General features: G+C 41.1%; 2 protein-coding genes across 2 annotated transcripts in view; one reads left to right on the top strand and one right to left on the bottom strand.

Moving 5' to 3' along the window:
* The window catches only part of HADHA (hydroxyacyl-CoA dehydrogenase trifunctional multienzyme complex subunit alpha), a 32,674-nt gene extending 25,019 nt beyond the window's left edge, over positions 1 to 7,655 (top strand). Inside the window, exons 17-20 of the mRNA XM_087717403.1 lie at positions 1,515 to 1,710; positions 3,655 to 3,769; positions 4,631 to 4,776; positions 5,470 to 7,655. Coding sequence (XP_087573529.1) covers positions 1,515 to 1,710; positions 3,655 to 3,769; positions 4,631 to 4,776; positions 5,470 to 5,624 — 612 coding nt within the window. The 3' untranslated portion in view covers positions 5,625 to 7,655. The remainder of the gene's footprint in view (positions 1 to 1,514; positions 1,711 to 3,654; positions 3,770 to 4,630; positions 4,777 to 5,469) is intronic.
* The window catches only part of GAREM2 (GRB2 associated regulator of MAPK1 subtype 2), a 32,149-nt gene continuing 13,259 nt past the window's right edge, over positions 7,393 to 26,282 (bottom strand). Inside the window, exons 3-6 of the mRNA XM_014057290.2 lie at positions 20,535 to 20,665; positions 16,689 to 17,882; positions 11,405 to 11,568; positions 7,393 to 9,923 (exon numbers count right to left, since the gene is read on the bottom strand). Coding sequence (XP_013912765.2) covers positions 9,026 to 9,923; positions 11,405 to 11,568; positions 16,689 to 17,882; positions 20,535 to 20,665 — 2,387 coding nt within the window. The 3' untranslated portion in view covers positions 7,393 to 9,025. The remainder of the gene's footprint in view (positions 9,924 to 11,404; positions 11,569 to 16,688; positions 17,883 to 20,534; positions 20,666 to 26,282) is intronic.

The raw sequence follows: 26,282 nt of genomic DNA, 5'->3' as shown, positions 1-26,282 counted from the left end.
TTGATTGTTTATATATAAATGATACCAACATCAAAATTTGGTGTATAGCGTTTGTTCATTCAGACTACCACAGGAAATTGACAAGGTTCAGTAGAAAAATGTAGTCCCAAAAAGGACCAAAAACATTTACACAGAAGTGCACATAATTAGAAGGATACGCTCGGGTTCATTGGTTTTACTATTGTGGCTTTTAATTATACCCACCAAGTGAAAATGGGACAAAATAGGGCAACGCTAACCATTTATAGTCTTCTATAGACTTCATATAGTCATCAATATGTGGACGATACACAATTGTATCTGTCCGCCCCGTGCCAACTCAGTGAAGCAGTAGAAGTGATGTGCCAGTGCCTGGAGGCTGTTAGGGTCTGGATGGGAACGAACAAGCTTGTGCTCAATCCCGACAAGACCGAGTGGCTATTGATGCTCCCTCCCAAAGATGGTCCAGTTATTCCATCTCTCAGCCTGGGGGTGAAATTATACGCCCCTCAGAGAGGGTTCGCAATTTGGGAGTCCTCCTGGATCTGCAGCTGACTCTAGAACATCATCTGTCGGCTATGACCAGGGGGGGCTTTGCCCAGGTTCGCCTGGTGCACCAATTGCGACGCTACCTGGACCGGGAGGCCCTTCGGATAGTCACTCACGCCCTCGTCACCTCAAGACTGGACTACTGTAACGCGCTCTACATGGGGCTGCCCTTGAAGAGTGTTCGAAGACTTCAGCTTGTCCAGAATGCAGCAGGGCGAGTGATTGTGGGTGCACCTCGGTACACCCATGTTACACCTATCCTCCGCGAGCTGCACTGGCTGCCCATTGGTCTCTGGACACGCTTCAAGGTGCTAGTCATTACTTTTAAAGCCCTACATGGTATCGGACCTGGTTACTTGAGAGACCGCCTCCTGCCAATCACCTCCCAAAGACCTATTAGATCCCACAGACTAGGCCTCCTCTGAATTCCATCTGCCAGCCAGTTGGCTGGCAACTCCCCGGGGGAGGGCCTTCTCTGTGGCTGCTCCGGCCCTCTGGAACAATGTCCCCTTGAGATCCGGACCCTTACCACCCTTCCGGCCTTCCGCAAAGCAACTAAGACCTGGCTGTTGTGGCAGGCCTGGGGCTGTTGAATTTTCCAGCCCCATCCGAGGTTACGACTGTTGTTGTATTTTAAATTGTTGTCTTTTATTTTTATTTTTGTACCCCCTCCTCTTCTGATTGTTAGCCGCCCTGAGTCTTCCGGGAATAGGGCGGCATACAAATCAAATAAAACTTAAACTTAAACTTCTCATAAGTTATACACCTGGTTCATCCAGTGAGAAATCAGTAATTAGGGACACTATATTTACTCACTATAATTTGAGAGGGAGGAGGCAAACAGTCTTGCTCATATTGTTAATTAGTTGAGACAGGAAATTGCTGACTATAGCAAATTATCGAACAATCTAATCACCAGAATTTGATCTACCTTCACCCTATTTCTTTCACCCAAAGCATTTTCTTTTTCAATGTGTCTTCTGTAGGAAGGTGTTGATCCTAAGAAAGTGGATTCTCTTTCTACCAGCTTTGGCTTCCCTGTTGGAGCTTCTACTTTGATTGATGAAGTTGGGGTCGATGTTGCCACTCACGTAGCTGAAGATCTTGGCAAAGCTTTTGGTGAACGATTGAAAGGAGGGGATGTGGAGCTACTGAAAGCCATGGTAGACAAGGGCTTTTTAGGTATGAGTTGCATGCTGGGGAAGTTCAATCTTATGCACTATGTTCTTCACTTGTTCTTCACATGTTCTTTGCTTCCAACTACCTCATGCCAGTGGCATGTCTGTGGATGGTTGCCCACGGGATGGCTTGTTCCCTTTAAGCCACTTCTCAAATCCAGCTACCACTCATTCTGCTCCTGTATATTGTACTTTTTCATGAAAAATAATTGTAAACTGTGTTTTGAGCCAGTCATACATAGCACAGATGGTCCTCAGTTTACAATTTGGTTAATTTAGTGATCGAAGTTACAGTGGCCCTGAAAAATGTGACTTATGGCCATTCTTCACACAACCATTCCTTCACCCCCCATAGTCACATGATCAAAATTCAGATTGCCAGCAACTGACTCATATTTATGAGGGTTGCAGTGCCCCAGGGTCATGTGATCACCTGTTGTGACATTCTAACAAGCAAAGTCAATGGGGAAGCCAGATTCACTTCATTAAGAGCCAAGGTGGCGCAGTGGTTAAATGCAGCACTGCAGGCTACTGCTAGATCAGCAGTTCAGCGGTTCAAATCTCACCGGCTCAGGGTTGACTCAGCCTTCCATCCTTCCGAGGTGGGTAAAATGAGGACCCAGATTGTTGGGGGCAATATGCTGACTCTCTGTAAACCGCTTAGAGAGGGCTGAAAGCCCTATGAAGCGGTATATAAGTCCACTGCTATTAAGGTTATTAACCTAATGCAGCGATTCACTTAACTGTGGCAAAGGAAGGTTGTAAAATGAGGCAAAGCCCAATTAACAACCGTCTCATTAAGCAACGGAGATTTTGGACTCTATGGTGGTTGTAAGTTGAGGACTACCTGTAAAGAATGATATGTCAGGACATTGTCGCTTTCCCCCTATTACTTCCTTCTGCATGAAGAAATTGGTGGATCTCAGCTTTCTGAAATCAGTTTGAAAACAAAGATATGAGCCCCTGGAAAGATGGTTTATCTGTCAGATCCACTCTTTCCCCCCATTGAAGCCCTATTTCCTCAGAGTAACTTGATATCTGCTGCATTGGTCTGCATCACTGCAGGGAAAGTGGTGACTATGGATGATGAGCATTAGAGCTGGTCCCAATCTCTGGGTTCATTTCTTGGTTCTAAAAGTAACGTTCTCCACCGTGGCAACTTTAAGGTGGGTGGATTTCAATTCCCAGAATTCCCCAACCAGCAAGCCCTTGCTGGCTGGAGAAATCTGGGAGTTGAAGTCCATCCATCCTAAAATGATTATTCTAAAAGTAATTTGGGATATGGCTGAGTTAAACAGGTTTCCAATGACTTGGTCATGCCATGTACAGTAGAACCTCTGATCACGAACGTTTCTGGTCATAACCAAACCGACCAAATTTTTTTTTAAAAAAAATCTTTTTCCCCGCAGTTAATTTCCCCTTTTGTGCCATTTTTTTGTAAGTGCCAAATTTCCAAAATTTGGTTTGGGTCATGACCAAATCGGTTTGGGACCAAAGTTATGGAATGAATTGTGACCAGAGGTTCTACTCTATTCTGCTTTTGTTATTGTTAGGACAGCTACTACTATAGAGACCAGTGCATGAGTTAAGTCACTTATTCAACCTGTCAGAGCTGAAAGTCTTTACGGACTTCAATTTCCGTAGACACAGCGTGGTAGAATTACCGTCGGCTACTACTGTTGGTCACAACAATTTTTCCTACTTATTGTAAATTTGAGCAATTGCTAAACAAGGCAGTCAGTAAGTGATGACTACCTCTAGATTTTTTAGAGAAAAATGGTCACTGAATTTTAGGGTAGAAGAATATTTTCCCCACTCCCTACCCCATTCTTCTTTCCAAAAGGTAGAGTGTCTTTTTGAGCTTTCTTGTATTTATCTTTTCTGGTCAATGTTTGGCATTTTTGATATTAAGCACATCCTCACTACCTTCTTATCTTTCATTTGACAGGCCGCAAATCAGGAAAAGGCTTTTATCTTTACAAGCAAGGCGTAAAGAATCGGGATGTCAACAGTGGAATGAATGAAATTCTAGAGAAATTCAAAATAGTTGCCAACCCAGAGGTGTAAGTGGGATGATAAGAGAGTTTTCCTAAATAGATACAGCATTCCAGAATAAGACCTGATCGTTGGCTTTAATTATTCCCTGCATGCATATAAATTCATAATAGTTGCCGCATGGACTTAGAACATTGTCCATTTAGCATAGGGGTGCCAAACATACTCGCTTTGTCACAGCGTCATCATGTGATGTATCGTGATTATTTTTCCCCTCGCTAAACTGGGCCTGGGCATGGCCAGCACTTGACGCATCCAGCCCGCAAGTTTGACAGCCCTGATTTAGCACAATTTATTTTACTCTAACTGGCAATATTTCAGATAGATGGAGCTTTTCGTAAAATTTGCTGTCAGAAATCTTTACATATTTTGCATGCAGAACATTTCAGAATTGAGCTGGGATCATCTGCATTGAAAAGCATTGAAAGCCTAGTCCATTCGTTTATATGGTTCCCAATATAGTATTACCAAATGCGGGAGAAGTGGAATTGTCTCTGGTGTGAATGGACGACCCCAAAAGCATCATCATTTGAGCAAAGAAAAAATTACTAGCTCCAAAATTAGATGAATATTCCTTTGATATATAAATCCATATCCATGTTGGTTTTCTCCTAAGTATTGCAAATTTATATTTTCAATTGGATCCTAGTCTGCTTTCAACCTGTCCCCCCCTTCTGCAAAATACAAAAAATAGGCTTTTGCCATCACCTGTTTTCTAAAATCCAGTTAAAATGAAGATTGCTGAGAATTATCAGCCCTGCCACCTGTCCCCACCCTTCTATGTCACTGGCTTGTGCCTCTCTGTTTCAGCTGCTGTGTTTCTGATCTAGCTGTGAGGATGGTTAATGAATTGCTGCTTCCCTTCCCAGGTCCACAGGGAAAGATATCCAAATGCGTTTGGTGACTAGATTTGTGAATGAAGCCATTCTGACCTTACAAGAGGGCATCCTCAGCAATCCTGTGGAGGGGGACATTGGAGCTGTATTTGGACTAGGCTTTCCACCATGCCTGGGAGGTGAGTTTTGTCATTCAGCAAGGAATTAATCAACAACTTTTCTATAACCAAAGGGTTGGAAACAATAATGGAAAAAAATCTTACAAGCACCTTTGGAAGTGGTAATAATTTGGGCTGCATTTTTTTTCAATTGGTAATGTAGAATTGGTAGGATTGCCTCGTTCCACAGTATAACTCCTTCGATAAGGAAATACTTCTTGAGCACTTGCAAATAGGCATTAAATATTCAAACTACGGCAATCTTTCTTAGCAGCAACAATGTCATTTTAGCAACCTTGCAGAAGCTGGCAATAGCTGAACTATGGTTCCTATCCTTGCTCTCCAGAGATAAGTAGAGGCATCCTGGTGTCCTCTGAATATGCTGAACTGCCCGGAGTCCTCCGGGATTGGGCGGCCTATAAATAAAATTAAACTTGAATTAAAATTAAACTTGAAACTTCAGGCCATTCAGTTTGCTGTGTAAAGTTCTCTGTGGCTCCAGAGTTTGTAAGATCCGGCGCCCACAGTTACATAGTGAATGATTCACCTTCCAAATTATTTTTTATCACATACCTACAGATACATTAATGCTTGTAACCAAGGTATAATGGCAGTTGAGGCCAGCATTATGAAGTAGTTTTGGCATAAAACCCCATTGTTTAGGAAGTCTTACCTTCTCCTTTTCCTCCCTCACTTCTGTGAATGTTGTTGCAGGCCCCTTCCAATATGCAGACCACTTTGGGGCCCAGCAGCTCGTAGACTTCATGAAGAAGTACGAAGATGTCTACGGGTGTCAGTTCACACCATGTCAGTTGCTGCTTGACCATGCCAAGGACTCCAGCAAGAAATTTCACAAGAGAATTGCCTGAATTGGCATCTGCTAACCAAAAAGAAAAGGGGAAGACCCACAAGACATCTTCGTATCGGAGGGCTGTGGGTTTTAACTCTTTTAAGTGCCTTAGTTATTTAGGCACTACTACTTCCTGGCCCACCCCTCATCAGGCTGAATGTTGATTTCCCCATTATCACGAGAAAGAATGGGGAGGTTTCTGCTCAAAGTAATTCTGCTCAAAGTATGGTACTTTTCAGGCCCATTGCAAGGAACTACACATCGGAAAACAGATGTAGCTTGCAGAAAATTCATAAGAATAAATTCTAGTGTATTGTTCTGTACATAATTTTGTCATTCATTCAGGGTTAGAACTGCTACTGAAGTGTTGTGTGGCTAAAACAAGGTACAGTTGAGGCTGAAACCTCTGAGGGATTCTATGCTCTAATAAGATTAGTTTATCAAAGACCATTTGAAGATCTCCAGAGCAATCTGGAGAGCCCACCACTTATTATAAGTCTCCAATAAATCTGAGAACGCAGGAATTTTCAGCATGGAGTCGGGATTTTGCTAGTACTACTAGAGTTCATGAAGTTTTACATACAATTTTTGTGCTATATCCAGGACAAAACACAAATTATGCAAGATTTGCACAGAATATATACATGCATCAAAGCAAAAACATGCTTGTAAAAATGAGTGAACAAGCAAAAGCTATTAAGTGGGCATGCATTAGTTCACAAAATAATACCTTTTTGTTCATCACATTCCTCTAGGACTCATTTTTATTTTTTTTTCTTATGCATAAATACAAGGTTTTAACATTCTATTTTTATTTTTTTCAGAAATGCTTTGTAATGTAGAGCTAACCTTGACAATATAGTGTTGGAGGCAATTAAATTCATTGGGGTGAGCTTGTAGCTTGAGGGCATCAATAGGCAACTGGAGTGTATTGGCAAACCATGTTGAAGACATTAAAGTTAAATGAATGGAAGTTGCCCAAGGATCTTTACTGAGTGGAACTTCCTAACTTACACAAAAACAATCTAGGTTGGAACTGAGGAAGCACATGATACAGCATTACTGAAGAACGGTTTTCAAATTGGGGGGAGGGGGGGCTGCTAAGAGCTCCAAAAGCATCCAAATTAGGACAATCAGCATTACAATCCAAAAGTAATTCCATGTATGGAAATAAACACATGTCAAAATACTGAAGCAGATGAAGGCATCTTTCTCCAGCCAGATGCTTTAAATAAAACAAATCAGCCTTCAAGGGATGAGGATCCAGCAGACTTTGCCTTATTTTGTATGTTGTCAGTGGGGAGGGGGAGGGGAAGCCTATTTTTTCAGTGCCAGTTGCTGGGGAACATAAGCAGGAGTGCAGTTGTGTGTTAACCTTACTTGAAAGCGTCCTTGAGGCTATCTCATTGTGTGAAGACACTTGGACAAGAGAGGCTCTTAATCTGATGTAGCATGATTGCTTTGGTTCGTTCTCTTCCCATTTTTGTTGAAACTAGCTGATACTCTAGTAGTTGCTGTTGTATAACAGCAACTAAAGTCTCCAGCCTCCTCCGGTCTGCAGCCCACTACCAGGTCTTGAGTCATTCAGAATTGCTGCAGAAATGACCGAGCATGTGTGCATCCCTACTTGTGCAAATAACAGCCAAGCGCATGCATTCTCCATTTGCACCAGCATGTGCTCGCCGCTCACATGGAACCATCCCCTCTCCTGCCCAGGCCAGAAAGGTTGGGAAACTGCTATAACAGATAATTCAGTTTCTTTCTGAGTAACATATTCTAGGCACACATTTTTAAATAAATGTTTATTTGATTATTGCAGTACTAAAAGTAGAAATGAATACATTGAACTCCTCTAGGCTTAAACCATTTAGCCCCATTTTCAGCTAAAAACAATTGTGAAAGTTGTGGTCGTCTTAGGAAACAGGCAGTTGCTGCTGAAATGTGGAAAACTCGAAAGTAGTAGGCAGGCAATAACACAATGAAATTGCCAGGAGAAAGGAGGAAGATTAGTAAAATATTCCTAGAGATTTACAGGGGGAGTTGTTTTTTTTTAACCCACCAACTGCCTATACATTATACTAAGGTGCAGTAAATAACTGCCATTCCCCCCTCCCCTCCCAAAAAATCACAGACAGCTGGTTAGGTATAGTAGGAGCAAATTACATGAAACTGTCACTGGGTGCTAGGGAATTTCTGCATAGGCAAAACTAGGCTGCCCAGATATTCCATAATTTTAGTGCAGAAACATGAAATTTAAGGCGCACACAGTTGTTACGGTTTTAGCCCTTTCAGCAGTGCAAAGGTGCTTTTAAAAGTTCAAGTGTTTAGGAAGGTGGCCTTAGGCAGTGTCCGTGTTCTGTGTAAGAAAGAGCAGAATCGTCAAGCTTTTACAACCCTGCAGCCCTTTGAATTGCAGGTGGGTAGACACCACTGTCAGCATTACAAACTGATTTTGCAGAATTAGCACTTCTAGATGACTACAATCCTTCGGTTAAGCCCATTCGTTTTCTACATGCAGGATGCTTTCTCCATAGGGCAACACTGAAATTCGCCTGCAGGTGGAAATAGGGCCCTAAGCAATGTTGCGAAATACAAATTGACACACTGACATTTTAATCTAGACCCTGGATTAAGGATCAGGGTTTCTAGGGCAGAGATTGCCAGGTGAGTTCTATCCAAACCTCTTTCAGATATAAAGTTGCCTACATCTCATGCCAAAGGCTTAAGTATAAAACCTTGCGGGGGCATTTGGGGAAAAGAAATGCTGATAAACTTGCTGTGTGTGTGGTATGTGTGTGATAAGTCACTGCTGTTACTTTTCCTTCTATATCAAGAGTCCCCCTCAAATTGATTGCCCCCAAACAATCATAAGGCTATGTATTCATTACCTGTCCCTTACTAAAACAAACCCACCTCCAAGCTAATATTACATGAAACAATCAGAAGATGAATAGGTATGTTATCACAGGAAAAGTAGGCAGCTTGGCTCTGGTGATTCTGAGACTTGGCCAGAAAGGGAAGATGTAACCCTCTTCCCACAAATTGGCTATGCTATTTTCCTCCTTTCCACACTATCAACGCAAGAAATTACGTAAGGCAATAACTCTCCTTGCTAATCTTGGCACAATGACTATCAATAGGAACTCATCATAAACTCATCATTCACATGCAACTGTTGAGGCTTCTGTTTTGCTCTGGTTTCTGATTTGCTCATTTCCGTAAAAGGAAATGTGCACCTTCTTGCCAATTTCTTGTGTTCGTTTGTGGTTAAAACACAAAATCCTGCGTTGCTCTTGGGTTCATATCTTGCAATCGTTTTCGAGATAACGATAACTGCTTTGGCCTTTCTCCAAGTTTTATACTTGGGGGACAGCCTGAATCTAACTCCTGCAATCTACAAAGAAACTTTCCTTCACCTGTCTAGATCTTGGGCCTCCAGCCCTTGATGAACTGCATTATTTTTTTTACTTGAAGTTTGGTAAGATGAAAATCCTCAGACAGGATCTCCTCGGTGAGTTGTACAAAGATACTACCATCGATGCGTTCCCGGGCAAAGAAGCTGACCACATCCTCAGAGAGGCCGATGAAGCGCAAGGACCTAGATACCTCCTCAAGTGACAGTGCGGATAAGTCACCAGGAGGCTGCCAGGGTGAGCCATCCCCATTCAGACGGGCAGGAGGTGCCTCAATGACCCCCTGAGCCAGATAAAGGTGGGTGATGCCACCTTCGGAGCCATGAACAATGGTGGATGACAAAGGGGCTACTGACGTCCGAATGACAATATTCTCAGCCGTGTCAAAGGGTTTTGATGAGCGAGGTGGTGGTGCAGGACTACAGTGCCCCTCCGGGGAGGAAGTGCCTTCAAAGAGGTCAAAAGTGTCTATGGAAGAGGCTGTTGTTGTCTTCTGCCAATCAAGAGATTCCAACCAATCGGAGGAGCCAGAGGAAGCTGGACTGGAAGAATAGGCTGGATTGGAGAAGGGGTTAAGAGCGCCGAAGGGAGCAAAGCGTTTCTGTGGGGGGGGAGGCTTCAGGCGAGGGCAGCTATAGTAGCTCTTGACGGCGTTGGCATCAGTGCTCCCCAGCAGAGGAGTGGATCTCCCAGTGGCCACACTTGAGCTTGGATCGTTACATGGCCAAGGGTCAGACCAGGAAGACATCTGAGCAGGTGGGGGCTGAGATGGCAACTGTGCTTGAGGGCTGGCCAACTGCCGACTTGTGGATTCCCCAACTTTGCAGTCACTCCATGTGCAGGGATAGCAATACAAGGAGTAGGAGTCCGGAGATGGGGAGCAGCTGCCGCTTCGTGGCCTTGAACTGGCAGGCAAAGAAAACAAACGGCATCAGAATTAGCTCAAGTGAAATGGGATTTGGAGCTCTCTGATCATAAATCTGGAAAAGATCAGTGTCTTAAAACCACAGTGGACAAATCCAGCAACATCTAAAGATGTGCAACCCACCTCCAGAGTTTTGCCAATGCATTGTTCCAACTTCCTTAATTTGAAAAACCTTGTGCTCACTACTCCAAAGACATCCTTGTTTGACAACAAAGAAGGCTAAGAGACATTCCATGCACATTCAGCATATGCAGTTTCCACGGATTTAAGCATATACAAATCTCTTAAAAAGTGAAAAATTACCATAATCCATCCAATATTGCTTGTGATTAAAAAGGCATTGCTGTCATTTTCATTCAACCTAACTCTGGAAGTTTCTTCCCAATCAAGTATATTGTTAGATAAAATATAAATGTTGTTGTTAGTTGCGAAGTCGTGTCCGACCCATCGCAACGCCATGGACAACATCTCTCCAGGCCTTCCTGTCCTCTACCATCCCCTGGAGTCCATTTAAGCTCATGCCTACTGCTTCACTGACTCCATCCAGCCACCTCATTCTCTGTCGTCCCATTCCCATTCTTCTTTTGCCCTCAAAATATAGATGCCAGGGGCCAAATGGAAAACAAACTGTACTGCCCCTTTTCATTTGGTTTTTTTTTTTTGAGACCCACAGAAAGTTCAAAAGTGCCACAGTCCATGATGCTAGAAAATTTAGCCCTCTAAGTTTTATGCAAAAAAGAGAAAGAACACATTTCCATACTTACCAGGAAATAATAAGATTTTTAATCCTGAGAGTTAATTATACAATATAAATAATACTTTTCCTTTTCCTGTTTGCTGATTCTGTTTTGTCCTAAGCAAATGTTCTAAAATGTACAATATTATGGAAAGCTTAATTATATGTAACAGTATCAGGCGCATAAAGTATCTATCCATTGAAGAAAAGCATGGCTTTGATAAAAGGAGCTATGCCTCCCCATCATTTTGGACTATGTGTTTGGATTCTCCAAAAATCTTTGTAAAAAAATATTGACCTTTTATTCCCATGGCTCACGGTAGGAAGATTCTGTGCTTCCTTTCTGACACTTGAGAGTGCCTGTGTAAAAGGTCAACCAACAAGAAAAGTTCTACTCATATGGTATTTCTTGCTGTTGCACTCAGCATGCCTGCACATCCCCTGAATCTAGCAATAGCAAGTGCACAGCTGACTCATGCAGCCAGTTCAGTGATAAGAAGGAAGATCGTTCAAGGCCTCTGGATCCCAGCCCAGAAGTCTATACTTTAAGACTTCATTCATAATAATATTGTGTCTTACAGTACACAAAGACGATAAAGCAAATATGCCTTTAAGCCTATGCGATACTTTGTTCTCCCCATTCTCCTCTTCCCAACTGAGTTCCTACAAGGAAGGCTATATCTCACAACTCCCTCTATAGAAGCCATCCCAGTTCCATCACTCACATGTCATGAAGTCCAGATGAGTAGTATGAGAGGTTGGCACTGGGTGATACTGCTGCTTGGAGCTTGGGGAAGCGCACCGGCATTGGAGGGCTGGAGGTGGCCGATGTGTGGGCACCACGTGGTGGCACAGGGGGAGCAACAAGCAGACGACATTCCTCTCTCACCTATTAAAAGATTGGGGATAAGATTTGTTGGGGTGATGGACCAAATACAATCCAAGATATTTTCTGAAGTAGATTCATATATACAGACAGACAGACAGACAGACAGACAGACAGACAGACAGACAGACTGAAAAGGGCATTTTCCAAAGGCTTCAAGCAGAGCTATACAACACTTTAGAAATTGGATGTTTCCAAGCCTGTTTTTTCCAAGATTACATGAAATTGCTTCCTCCCTTGGATTTACTTCTAATCTTCACAAAATAGAATGGAATGAAAATTATGGGACATAATTTAACCAAGGTATATGAAGTTACATACTTAGCTGACCAGAGTTGTTTCATAGTGAGAGGGTACCATAGAAATTTAATAAATAAATAATTAGGGGAAAAATGGGGGGAAAGAATGAGAAAATGGATTTTAGAAGATCGGAAGACTACATTGTGGTCCTTTCGTGCCATATACTAGGTCAATGTGGTGGATAACATTGCCTGTCAAACTCATGTCTGGACTGGCTTTAAGATCCAATCTGTAATGTTTAACAAATTCTACCAGATCAAACTATGTGTCTATCCTATAGAGAGCTAGAAGATTGTTGTTTTTTAATGTAGAAAGTGCCCATGTAGAAAGTCTTCAAATAGATATTGATGGAGAGAGATTGGCAAAGTGAGACCACAAGGTAGCAGTTTCATTAATCCAACATGCAAAATGCTGAGAAGAAACTAGATAAGAAATTATTATGACAATCAAATCCTCAAGTGCCATTAAAACAGAATAATTGATTACTAAGAGAGATGGCAGGCTCCCTTTCACTGGTTGTGTTGAAGCAGAGGATATGTAGTTGAGGATATTTTAATTTATATATCTACACCGAGCAAAAGATTGGGTTCAATGATTTCCTTTTGTAAGGCTTTGTACCTCCAGGGAATGGTGTGGGTATTTCAAATATGGGAAGGGAAGTAGAAAACACGGGAAGCACGAAAAGATTTGTTAAAAGAGAAATCAGGCATTGTACATTACTGAAACACAGGACTAGGAGATCAAGCTATAAAACTATATCCAATATAAAATTATGGGATGCATAGGGCTTTTCCAAATAGTGCACAACTTTACAGCAATCAATCAGGTTCTAAATTTACACTGAGGGAACCATCAAAGAGTCTATAAATAAATAAAGGTCTACGTTTGCAAGAAATGCTTGGATATTAACTTTGAAAATACTTTTAGCAGACATCACTAATATCCAAACAGATATGGTTGGATATTAACTTTGAAAATATGAGCAGAGATTACAGAATTTGCTAGTCCTTTAAGGAAGATATTTCACTACAAGTAAAAAAAGAACTGAGTACCCATTATTTTAAGCATGACCAAACTACATCCAAATTCCATTCTTAAAAAATAAATAAAGATAAAACTTTTGGAGGTTATAGCATTTGCAGGAAATTATCTGAAGTGTACAGGTAGATGAGACTAAACAAGAAATGCTCAGCTGCTTCCTGGTCAAATGGATGATCTCTATAGCACCGAAGTCTCTATAGCACAAAGTTACAAGATTTTTAAAAAAGTATTAGACTCCACCATATTTATTTACACAATGGGGAATAGTGATATTGTTGAATGAGATCTGTACAACAGGTAAGGAAAAGCTGTGAGCCTTGAAAACTGGGAAAAAAATCTGACAGTTCATATAGTAAGATTTATCAGCTAAAATCCACCAGCTTTAAACAATTTATATCATGAATCCCGTCTTCTTCAGAGGCATCAATGATGATGGTTTAAAACAGAAATGACAGAGAATTTCCACTAGAGTGAATGTCATGCTCTTAGAGTCTGTTCCAGAACTAAAGATAGTGAAGAGCCAGTTATGCATGGAAATCATCTATAGTCCAACAAATACAGTACAAGCATTGAACATTTATGGGTAGAGTCTTAACCTATTAGCCAAGGTGGCGCAGTGGTTAAATGCAGCACTGCAGGCTACTGCTAGATCAGCAGGTCAGCGGTTCAAATCTCACCGGCTCAGGGTTGACTCAGCCTTCCATCCTTCCGAGGTGGGTAAAATGAGGACCCAGATTGTTGGGGGCAATATGCTGACTCTCTGTAAACCGCTTAGAGAGGCCTGAAAGGCCTATGAAGCGGTATATAAGTCTACTGCTATTGCTATATTGCTATTAAGATAAGAAGCCAATGCTATACAGAAGACTTGAGAGAGACCCAAGGAAGTTTTGTCTGTTGGCCATCAACCTAGGATTCTATGCTGTACTGCAGTGGTCTCCAACCTTGACCACTTTAAGACTTGTGGACTTCAACTCCCAGAGTTCCTCAGCCAGCTGGCTGAGGAACTCTGGGAGTTGAAGTCCACAAGTCTTAAAGTGGCGAAGGTTGGTGACCACTGCTGTACTGCATACCCCACGACTAAGAATCTCTAGTCTTATTGCGGTAGACTTCCAAGATAAGAAAGACAAGAGATGAAAGAAAGATCGTCATGGTATTGAGTTATTAAAAGATGAACTTGGACCACAAAAAGAAACAAAAAAGAGAAAGCAAAGTATTACTAATACAGAGGTTTTATTATTAACAGCAATTTATTTTTTACAGTTACTCAAGACTTTGTCAGATTCTTTTCTACTTGCTTATAATACTGTCCACATGTATATTTCATCTGTCTGTAGCAGTATCTGTCTTTTTTTGTTTTTGTGTCTCCAAGTCCGGTCACTTTGGACATCAATTTGATATATGCATCTCATCCAATGACAGTGACAATAGATAGTCCAGTAGCTCAAGGGACAGTGGCTGCACCTGTACTGGGATAGTCTCAGAAAGCTGGACCACCATCAGCAAATAAATTGAGACAGGGAAGAAACAATACCCTAATCAAGCAACCACTGAGGAAGAAGCTACCTGACAGGTAGCTTCCTGACAGGTACCTTGGCAGGGCATGCTACTATATACAAACAGCCAGCAAACCCCACTCCCCCTCATACTGATGTAAACAAGTCTGGGAATAAAAGAAGGAAACAAGCTCAGTGTTCTGCATTTTCTAGGACCAGAATGTCCTTAAAAACTAGCAACCAAAGATTGAACAGTACATCACATTCTCTCTCTCTCCCTCTTTCTCTCACACTCAAAGATCCTCATATTATATCAGAATAGAATAGAAAATGGACAATAAGTTAGAGTTCAATAGCTCTTCCAAACACGCTTCCACACAAAAATAGAGCACCAAAATCCAAATGTTAGTTAACTCAATAAATATATGAACAAAATTTCCTTATACTAAATGGAGGGCTGAGCCAGATGGGCACTTTTAAGTCAAAGTTGCATGTTATTTAAAAACAAAACAAAACATTGAGCTGCCAATGAACAAGGAAGTTCCATAACAAAGATCTAATGATTTGAAAAGAAGCTGCACTTTGGAAAGACAGAATTATTACCATAGCAACCAACCAATTTGTGTGTGTGTACGCGCACACGTATATCTATGCCTATATCTCTATATATCTCTATATCATAAATATTCATATAAAATACATTTTACACATTTAATAATTCATTTATGTATCCAAAGGATTACCCTCTGCATACATCAATAAGATATAGCAGTCATGGGGAAATCCATAAGAATTAAAGTTTATAATGAACCAAGGAAAAATAAAGGCAAAGCAATACTGATGCCTAAGCGGCTTCAGTAGCTATGGAATGCTAATTAATTACAAGAGAAGACAGGGAGTTGATAAATATGAGGGAAGTCAATGAAATGAGGTGTTTCCCCCCCCCCCAAATAAATGCAGTCCTTCTTTCTATTAAACTTGACATACCCAGTTCCTGCAATTGTTCTTCATATCTTTTAGCCTCCAGTCCCCTAATCATCTTTGTTGCTCTTCTCTGCACTCTTTCTAGAGTCTCAACTTGTGCAAAGGTTGTCTTTACACAACCAAAATTTATGTTGCTAAGTGAGAAATTTGTTAAGTGAATTTTGCCCCATTTTACCACTTTTCTTGCCACGTTTATTAATTAAATCACTACATTGGTTAAATTAGTAACACAGTTGTTAAGTGAATCTGGTTTCCCATTGAATTTCCTTTTCAGAAGGTTGCAAAAAGTGATCACCTCACTCAGGGACACTGCAACCGTCATAAATGAGAGTCAGTTGTCAAGCATCCGAATATAAATCACGTAACCACGGGGATGCTATAATGGTCATAAGTGTGAAAAATGGTCATAAGTTACTTTTTTCAGTGCCATTGTAACTTTGAGCAGTCACTAAATAAATTTACTAGATATGCCACTGAAGAAAGCCAAGTTATAGATCTAACAAATAGTTATGGTAATTTTACAGTTAAACTATGCAAGACAGTAAACAGTATAAGAAATACTGTTCAATAGCAATAGGATTTAGGCTTATATACTGCTTCATAGTGCTTTTACAGCCCTCTCTAAGGGGTTTACAGAGTCAGCCTATTGCCCCCAACAATCTGGCTCCTCCTTTTATCGACCTCGGAAGGATGGAAGGCTGAGTCAACCTTGAGCCTGGTGAGATTCAATCTGCCAAATTGCAGGCAGCCAGGAGTCAACAGAAGTAGCCTGTAGTACTTCATTCTAACCACTGTGTCACTGTGGCTCTCAATCAATTTTCACACTTCAGCTGTACCAAATGATCTCAAGGTCCTAGTTTTATGGCAGAGTGGCAAAAACATTTCCCATTCTTTCCTTTTCATATCTGTATGCACCATTCTCTACCTTAAAATACACTTGTTATAGTATGTTTTCTTTATAAAGGAAGTGCTCAAACTTTCAAATGTGTGCAGGAACAAAAACTATTAGCAACATTCCAAAGATGGTTAGATTACGGATTTTTATAAAGGATTTATAGTAATATATTTTAGTTCATTTTCTAATAATCTTCAAGATGGCAGGTTTATCCATCTACATCTCTACATGCAGAATCTGTCTAAAGAAGCAACATGCATTTTTAAGTGTGTTTCCTTTCCCTGGATGACAACAACTTTCTTTGGCAGTTAATTCAAATTAAACAATAAAACACACATTCATTTATGAGTGAGTTGCCCTGGCGGCAGTTTCTATTTTCCATCAAACTGTCCACTACCTGAATCTCTTACCGCTTCAGATTTGGGTGGGACTGGGGGAGGAGCATCTGTGTTAAGGTCTTCCTGCGGCAGGCCTCGATGGCAAGGTGAAGCCCCGAAAGAGATAAGATCCCGCTGGCCCTTGCTGGCATTCTCCAGTCCAGGAACAGTGCCGCTGGATTCAGAATACGTCTCTGGGTTTTGATTAGTCCACAATTCTTCATACGGGAGTTCTTGAGTCCGGAATGTGGGTTCCACCCAATCAGGTGTCATGTATTCACGCTCAGAATCCAAAGGATCAGAAATAAGGCTGGAGGGCTCTCGGTGAGAGGGGAGAAGCAATCGTTGGGTCCTCCCTCCTTGAGACGGATCCTGGCAACTGCTTTCAGAAGCGGCATACAAGCAAAGGGAGAGGCGCTGAAAGGATTGGGCCAATTCATCACGGCTATAGCCCTGCAGGCAGAGGCGTACATGGCGGGGGCTGGCACACTCTTCGGAGAAGTCTGGCTTGGCCTCCCGCACAGCCTTGGAATATTCATTGGGATCGAAGCATTCCTGGCAGAGGGCAGCAGTTTCTCGTAACAACTTCTCCAGTTGGGGGTCTCCGCCTACGCGCAACATCCCCTCTGGCAGCAGAAAACGGGGCATGTCTGTGAGCAGGAGGAAGTGGAAGGGAGCCACTTCGTCCTTGCGGAGAATGCAGCACAGCACCACTGTCTTGGAGACGATGCTCACTAACTTGTAACAGTGGCCCTCCCGGATGGCGTGCAGGTCGTAGGGGTTTCGAGGTGGCCGGCTAGGCACAATCACATTGACAGGAAGTCGTACCTTCTCAATGATACTGCGAATGGTATGCTCCCCCTCCTGCATCTGCAGCTCCAGCGGTGAGCGAGTGCTGAAGCGTCCTTTGCACTGGAAAGGCAAGCTGAGGCTTTCGTTGGTCCGATGGTTCATGCAGATCAAGCAAGGCATCTTGCCCTTCAACTGTTTGCCGCTGGCCCCCCCAGGGTTGTTGCTGCCGCTGCTGTTACCGCTACCGCCATTCCCACCGCCAGTGCCAGGGACGCCTGCTTTGCCCAACTTCCGCAGCAACGTGTTCAAACGCGACTTTTCCTTCGCAGCTTTTGCGCACAGAATCTCTGCCTGGCCCATAAGGGTTAGTTCATCTCCTGCATGCAGCGTGAAATTGTATACTTCACTGTCTTCACTGAACTCGCCTGACACAACCTGGAAGAAGCCAATTGAGGAGGGAAAATAGGTAGATAAGAGGCTTAACAAGGAGAATTCTACAACGTGGAGGGTGAGGAAAGAGGGGGCTTTGTACCATGGAAAGAGGGGTTCTGTGATACAAAAGCTACTGCTGTGCTCTGCCATAACATGAGCCATGAAGAAAAAGCTAAAAGGTGGATTTATGTGATTGTGTGTGCTGTGTATGAAACAAAAAAGGAGTACAGGTAGTCCTCGACTTACGATCACAATTTTGAGCCCAAAAGTTTTGTTGCTAAGTGAAACATTTGTTAAGTGAATTTTGCCCCATTTTACGACTTTCCTTGCCACTGTTGTTAAGTAAATCATTGCAACTGTTATGTAAGTAACAGGGTTATTATGTGAATACTGGCTTCCCCAGTGGCTTTGCTTGTCAGATGGTTGCAAATGTAATGGTCATATATAGGAACCAGTTGCCAAGCAACTGAATTTTGATCTTGTGACAATGGAGATGCTGCAACAATCATAACTGTGAGAAACGGTCGTAAGTCACTTTGAACTTTGAACGGTCACTAAATGAACTGTTGAAGTAGAGGACTGCTTGTATCATGGGCCATCATTTGGGGCTGATGGACTTCATTCCACTCAGGGGTTCTTGAATTGTATCTATTTGATCAAAAAGGGGCAACAGAATAGGAGCCTCTTTGACGCAAAAGATGAGAGAAAAGTTTAAGAGATGGACACCTGAATGGCCAATGAAGCGAGATGCCAGAATGTGTGGGTTTGGGGTGAGAGAAGTCAAATTCCAATAAATTATCTAATTTGGGTTACTTAAAAGACATTGTTGTTGATTTTCACAAAATAGATAATTGGATTGGCTTTAACATCAAAGCCGTCACCACTTGAAAAGAAAAGAAAAAAACTCCTGTGTTTCTCTTTATTTACAGAGTACAGAAACTGTTTTTCATTTCATCGGGCAAATGAAGTGCTAAGATGCTATTTTTCTAGATTCAGTCCAATGCTCTCTCTCTCTATGGTTTCCCAGAAGAAAATCCCACTCTGTTCAATGGGAAATATACCCCTATTTGTGATTAGGATTGTAGTCCTAGAGGAAATGACGTTTTTGAAATGTTCTGCTTTGTGCATACTTAAGTTTCCATCCTTTGCTTTTTTGGAAAACCAAACCCTGTCTAAACTTAGAAGCACATTAGTTATTATTGTTGTGGTTTTCAACAAAGTGCTTTACATCTTCCCAGAGTGGGTTTAGTTTTGTGGTAGGAAAAGTGTTTCTATTTATTCCTAGAGACAATTCACAATCTTACAACTGGAGAGGCAGAAATCCAAATTGAACTAGAAACACTGAATCAGTGAATGAATGCAAATGCTTTACTGTACTCCCTGTACTCCAAATCTTATCTCCACCTCAGGTTTAAAATGCAATTTAAAAAAATTAAGAAGACATATTAATATTTCTAATCATTCAGAGCAGATCCCTAAATTCAATAAATAAAAAGATCATTTTCAAAAATACAAAAAGAGCCTGTTGGATCAGATTAAAAGAGAACTAGTTCAATAATCCAATCCATCTCTTTCTCCCAGTGGTTAACCAGTTGTCATTTTGGAGAAGCCCAAAAGTTAAAGCATCCTTCTGAACTTTTGAGACCAATTTATAATAGAAAGTGAGGCTATATTCTGCTTTTAACGCCTTAAATCTCAGCTATCTAATTTCTTACTTTAGCAATGGTTATTGCATAAAAAACCTGATCCTTCAAAAATGTTGTGCAGCCTATCAGATATGAAATAGTCAACTAAACTGCAAATCACGTGTTTGGTTAAGTAGATGGGATCAAATCTGAGCTTGCAAGAATTCTTTTAATTTGCTTTGCTGTAGCTTAGCTCTTCATTAACCAAGCAGAAGAAAATTACTGTCAGGAAATCAGATATAAAATCAGAACAGAAGGAGTGGAAACAGCATTCCTACCCCATTCCCCATCTATTCTTTAGACCACAGTTCTCCAACCTTGGCAACTTTAAGATTTGTGGACTTCAACTCCCAGAGCTCTGGGAGCTGAAGTCCACAAGTCTTAAAGTTGCCAAGGTTGGAGACCCCTGCTTTAGACAACTGACATATGCTAAAGTACTGTAGGAAGTTAGCACCCACCCCTCTCCTAGGACAATGAAATATTTTAGGAAATATTAAAAGGGCAGAATATTTCCTGCTAAAAGTGATCAAAACTCAGCTCCTCCACCTTTGTTAATGGGCCAGTAAGATCTGGGTCAGACTATTGTACATAACAAAGATCTAACTCCTTCCGTCAAAGCCATAATAGGAATTCCAAAGCCCTTTCATTACTTCATCACCCAGCAAAGGCTCAACCAAGCCTGGGAGACAGACAGCCTATAAAGTTAGCTAAGACCCCCACCTCCTGGGAGTCTGACCACCAATCAGAATACATTTCTTACACAGGAACAGGAAGCTCTAAGGTGGGGCCCAGAGAGGGCATAAAACCAGGCTACTCTCAGCATCTCTTCCCCTTTCCCCCAGGACCTCAAACCATGTGGTCCTGTCCACCATTAAAAACCATCTTTCCAAACAGCCACCATGTTTCCAGTGTCTTTCTTCCCACTTGGAACTGAACCCAGAAATATATTTCTTCCAACAGTACAACCCACCTTTACGCTGAAGGTGATGGCCTCCATGACGAACACCCGATCTGGAAAGATGCTTGCCACCTCCTCCACACTGTTGAAGTACTGCACAGGCTCCCGGACATCCCTGTCCTGATCTAGCAGCTTAAATTTCCCTGCAGGATTGGAACCCAAAACATGCTAGTTTAGTTAGGAGATGGGTTTGTTGAGAGATTGTTGAAGCCAGATAGGCAACTGAATCAAGAGGATGGCAGGGAAGGAGAGAAGGGAATGGAAGACCTACTGCTATGCCTCTTGGGCATCACCTAACTAACCAATTAATATTTCTAATAGTGGTCAACAAGAAACAGTAGGAAAGCTTATAAACAGGTTTTAATGAACTTTTTCCCCCTCCAACATCTTATTATCAGAGGTATTTTTGTGCTTAATGCAGAGCCTGTTTTAATATATTATGGCTAGCAATCACTGGGATATTTGTTCCCCTACAGTTCTTGGTTTTTCTTTCTTTTTTAAATTGCAGAAGATAAAAGAAAAACGGAGTTGGACACCAAATGAAAAAATAATAAAATAAAATAATAATAAAATAATATGAAATTATAATATAATACAATACAATACAGTAGTGTAGCGTAGTGTAGTATGGTATAGTATAGTATAATATAATACAATAGTACAATATAATATAATACATTAAAATACAATACAATAGTATAGTATAGTATAGTATAGTATAGTATAGTATAGTATAGTATAGTATAGTATAGTATAGTATAGTATAGTATAATATAATATAATATAATATAATATAATATAATAATAAAAAAACCAAACTAAACCAAACAAGGAGCCTTGAATGGCTGAATCTGACAAAGGCTCTATTTAGATAGCAAGCTACAGTATTTCCAGGCACAGTTAACCAGATAGCTTTAGAAGCCCACAAATAAGCATCAAAATAATCAATAGATTTCTCCCCCTTTTCTCCCTGTCAATCAGAATCAGAAAGAAGCAGAGTAATCCCGAACTTAGAATTCCATAGAGCCACCCTCACAAAGAGTGAATTATTTACTTTTCTTTCAGGAACCTAACCAATTCCCTTTTAGAGCCCTCTTTGTTCTTGGCCACTACTTAGATCCTGTGTACATTCCATACATTAACAGGACTGTGTAAAAAAAAAGAACTTTTCTTCCTTGTCTCAAATCTATATTCTAGTATAAATAAGAAAAGATGAGGAAAATATCGTATTGATGTATTGTGCACTCATAATTTTATAAACCTCTGATCATTTTCTCCCCATCGTATTTGTTACATTTCTATGCTATCATGGACATCGAAGTCTGTCCAGAGGCAGGCACATTCTCCATTCAAAAAAAAAGGCCAACCTGGGAAAATATCTATGTACCAAAAGTAAAATTATATCTAAATATACATGGAATGCATTTCTTCCTTTTCCAAGTCACAGGCTAATCACAACCTAGAATTGGGAATGAAACTTTCCTATTTATAGATCAATGTGCATTCTTGTGAAAAATGAATATTGGCATCCAGAGTTGCGGCAATGTGAATCCAATGGGATGAAGATATGCGAGCCCTTGTGGTAGCAAGAACCTGGGACTGGATGGAGCACTGGCTTGTCTTCAGAACACCAAATCTCTGCTGGCTGTAATTCTCTAATAAAGGGAATCTCCCTAGCAGGGCGAGGGAGTGTACTGGGGCCCCTATAACAACTACTCACAGGAATAAAAATGTAAATGGTTGACAAAGTTAAACATATATTTATTTTATTGGCATGTTAATGCCCATATTAATTAAAAATGCAGTAAATGTAATAAATGTTGTTGTATTTATATGATACAAGGTGCACTGAAGGGTTGACATACACAGATTAGTATGGGGCCCCTATGCTTGTGGGGCCCATGGGTTAAGACCGCCTGTTCCTTAGTCTGTTATGCCTTTTGCTGAAAGTCTTGTCCTTAATCTGGGTTACCCTCTGCAATGCCCATTTTGTTATATTGTGTTACATTCCTATTCTTTCTGAAGGAGCTCAGAGCTGCCTGTGACTGCCTTGGTTACTTTTCAGTAGCAAGAGATCCCTTGAAATGCAAATGGCATTGCTCTCTTTAATTTCTGTCCGGGGTTCAGTTGCCATAGTTCGCCCAGCAACTTCTCTGTACCCAGCAAACAGGGAAGCCAAACAGATGGAGACATCAAATTGGAGTAGAAGGTAATGACAGGATGATGATGGCAAGTGAGAACGAGGCAGGGTGTCAGGGCTGTCCCCAGTTCTGTTATCAGCCGTGGGCCTCTTTCTTTTTTCCCAAGGAAAAGGCAATAGGGCGACAAGCAATTGTGGGATGGGATGCGGGCATCAATGCACCAGCTGGAAGAGTAACAAAGGCATACAATGGATAGAGATGAGTATCCATGGCATCTCTGCCTCTTTACACTCTTGCTATCTGGGCTACAGGCATAACAGCATAACAATATAACCTTTTAATGAAGTTTAAATTGTGTGTGTGTGTGTGTGTGTGTGTGTGTGTGTGTGTGTGTGTTTTGACTATTATTCGCCCAGATGGAGATGACTTCTTGATGTCTTTTACCAGAACCAATTTCTAGCAAGATAGGAGGTTAGAACATTTTACCAGAAAATGCTGCCATGTTCTTATTAGTAGTGGTCATTTAAAAATACATACGCACATGCGGATTTCAACCTCAGGGAATTCATTGGTCTTTTCTAGAGCATTCTTCTGTATTATTCCAGTTATGCAGAAAAAGAAAAAGGACCCAAACATGCTCAGGCCTGCTCCTATTTTAGCTGTTTGAAAGGAAGAATTTGGAAGAGGGAAAGCTGCTTTATTTATTGAATGTGGCTTTTCTGATTTTCAAACTCTGATTGCGTATAATTCAAAATTACAGAGAAGCTCTCCTTTTCAAAATATCTTCCTCCATGCATAAATAGCAAAAGACACAGACGCAGGCGAAGAAAAATGCCTAGATGGGAATTTTGTGGTAATTCTTAATTGAGTTGTGTCTCAAAACTAAATGGTTATGAGCAACTGTTTTACTAAGCCTAATTGATTAGCTCAATGCAGTAACTCTGTGAAATAAGAAACAGCATTCTTATTCGGTCTGGTGCATTTTATTGAAGTCTCAACTTTTTATCTGAAATCCACACATCAATGGCAGAACCAGAATGAGTATTATGAGCTTCACTGGCGCCCTGGTGCAATGAGCCCACATACCTAGTGGTCTCTGCAGAAAATCATAATGATGACAAACATCATATCATCATCACACAGATGCCATCATTTTGTACTTGCATCCTAACATTTGATACCAGTAGATAATTTGTACGCTCACATACCTTTCATAATATGCTCTCCCTTGACTCCCCTGAAGACACCCATGTACTTACCTCACCTTGCATTAATGAGACAGTACAAAATATATCACAGGTTTCTCTTATAAGATACAATGATGAAAATAATGTGTGTGAAGCGTTTGGACATTCATAGAAATGCCAGAAGTTATTGTCTTTATTGTGTTTTCTTTCTGAAAGGCCGCAGGCTTCACACATTTATTTCACATTACCTGGAATGACAATGTTGGGAGCTTATGTTCTGGCCATTGTGTCCAAACTTTTGCTCTTTACAAGAACCCAGCCTCTTTGTTTGTCCTCTCTACATACTGTAGTTTGCTCACGATCAAATGACCCTCACTATTAGGAAATGTTTCCAAATATTCAACCATAATCTGTCATCCTATAATTTAAATCCATTACTATGTGTCCCACCTTTTGAGATAACAGAATAACAGGGTTGGAAGGGATCTTTGAGGTCTTTTAGTCCAACCCCCTGCCTAGGCAGGAAACCCTACACCACTTCAGACAAAGGGTTGTCCAATATCTTCTTAAAAACTTCCAGTGTTGGAGCATTCACAACTTCTAGAGGCAAGTTGTTCCACTGGTTAATTGTTGTAACTGTCAGGAAATTTCTAGGTTGCTTCTCTCCTTGATTAGTTTCCACCCTTTGCTTCTTGTCCTGCCCTCAGGTGCTTAACAGATGAGAAACAGATCTTGGTCTTTTGCTGATGGCACTGTTTTCAGACACTCAGGGAACATAAGTCTCTAGTGTCAGGGTTCCAAGTAATAAATCCATAGCAAGCAAAATTCTGAGGCAGGCAAATTCCTCAAAGGATAGCTTTATTGGAAAAAATCATATTGGTGACTCTAAAGGTTCCCAGTTTTCACATAGTTAAAAAAGAAAGTTTTTCCCAAAACCCGAAATAATCAGTTACATGGCCCAATCAAAATGGTGTCTGGTTGTCTGGAGACCTCCCTCCTTCTTCCACGGTGCAGGTCCTCAAGAGAAAGTATTTTATTTTGGCTACACAAACTCCTCTATCTCTCAACCCCTCTCCTCTCTGTCTCTATCTATCTTAACTCTCTTACTTAATCTGAAATATTCCTATTCTTTTCCCTTCATCCCCCAATTTAAAATCTTTGGTTATATGGGAATCTCAAGTTCACTCGTCAGTATATAATAAATGATTGCCGAGGACATTTTGTCAGTACAATTTAAATATTCTGGTTTCAAACACAATAGAATCGGTTTAAGTGAGATCAGAATGGTATTAGATTAGACTCCAAGGATATCTGGGGTCAAATCCAGTGGTGAAATTCAATTTTTTTTACTACCGGTTCTGTGGGTGTGGTTTGGTGGGCGTGACAGGGGAAGGATACTGCAAAATCCCCATTCCCTTCCCACTCCTGGGGGAAGGATATTGCAAAATCTCAATTCCCACACCACTCTGGGACCAGCCAGTGGTGGTATTTGCCTGTTCTCCAAACTACTCAAAATTCCTGCTACCGGTTCTCCAGAACCTGTCAGAACCTGCTGAATTTCACCCCTGGTCAAATCCCAATCCAGCCATGAAGCTCACTATGTGACCTTTAGCCATTTATCCTGTGCTATCCTAAATTAAGCCACAGGCTTGTTGAGCAGATAAAGATAGAGGCAGAAATAATGTTTCCCACCCCTAAATTATCAGGAAAAGAGCACAATTTAAAAATTCTGTTTTTAGCACATTCAAAAGCCAATAAATGCTTTTAGGGGTGTTTTGCTGTTGCCAAAAGCAGACTCAGACCCCAGAGTGCCTAATCATACTAACTGAAACTTTGTGTGATATTTAAACACATTTTGAGCAAAAATAACTCTGAAATATCCTAATTAATTTCAGTGGAGATGAAATGAGTTGATTTTCCAAGGCAGCCCAAGAAGAAGGTTTAGATACACATACTGTTGCCTAGACACAATACAATCTCTCATATGAAAAGTCTTAGTGGTGTCTCCTTTCTCCTAAATAGCACAGGCTAGGTACATCATGTCTCCATCACCGCAAGGAATGACATTTTTAAGCAACTCCTGTTCATTTCAACAAGATTTGAATTTCTCAAGTCAATTCTTGGCAAGCCTGCTCAGTCGGACCTTTCTCATTTCTACCATTCTTAACAGCAACCAACAATTGTGGCAAGCTAATGTTTTCCCTGCATGCAGTTGTCCACTTATCAAAAGCAACGGTTTCACAATGAAGTGTGCATTTTGCTTTGCTTGCAAGCTGAAACTGGAACCATCTGCTCTGGTTTTTTTTTTTATGAATGGGGCCAACAAAACAGGTTAACACACTTACTCTTCTTTTCCTGTCCCATCTGTCTCCCCAAGGAGCAGCAATTAACTGCTCCTGTCCGCTTGCCTCTCATTATTTATTCATACTTGC

This window comes from Thamnophis sirtalis, unplaced genomic scaffold (assembly GCF_051295495.1).
Source record: "Thamnophis sirtalis isolate CommonGarterSnake01/CBP01778 unplaced genomic scaffold, rThaSir2_p1.2 scaffold_6, whole genome shotgun sequence".
Taxonomy (NCBI): domain Eukaryota; kingdom Metazoa; phylum Chordata; class Lepidosauria; order Squamata; family Natricidae; genus Thamnophis; species Thamnophis sirtalis.
Note: the sequence above shows the minus strand (reverse complement) of the source record. Positions and strands in the feature narration are given on the sequence as shown.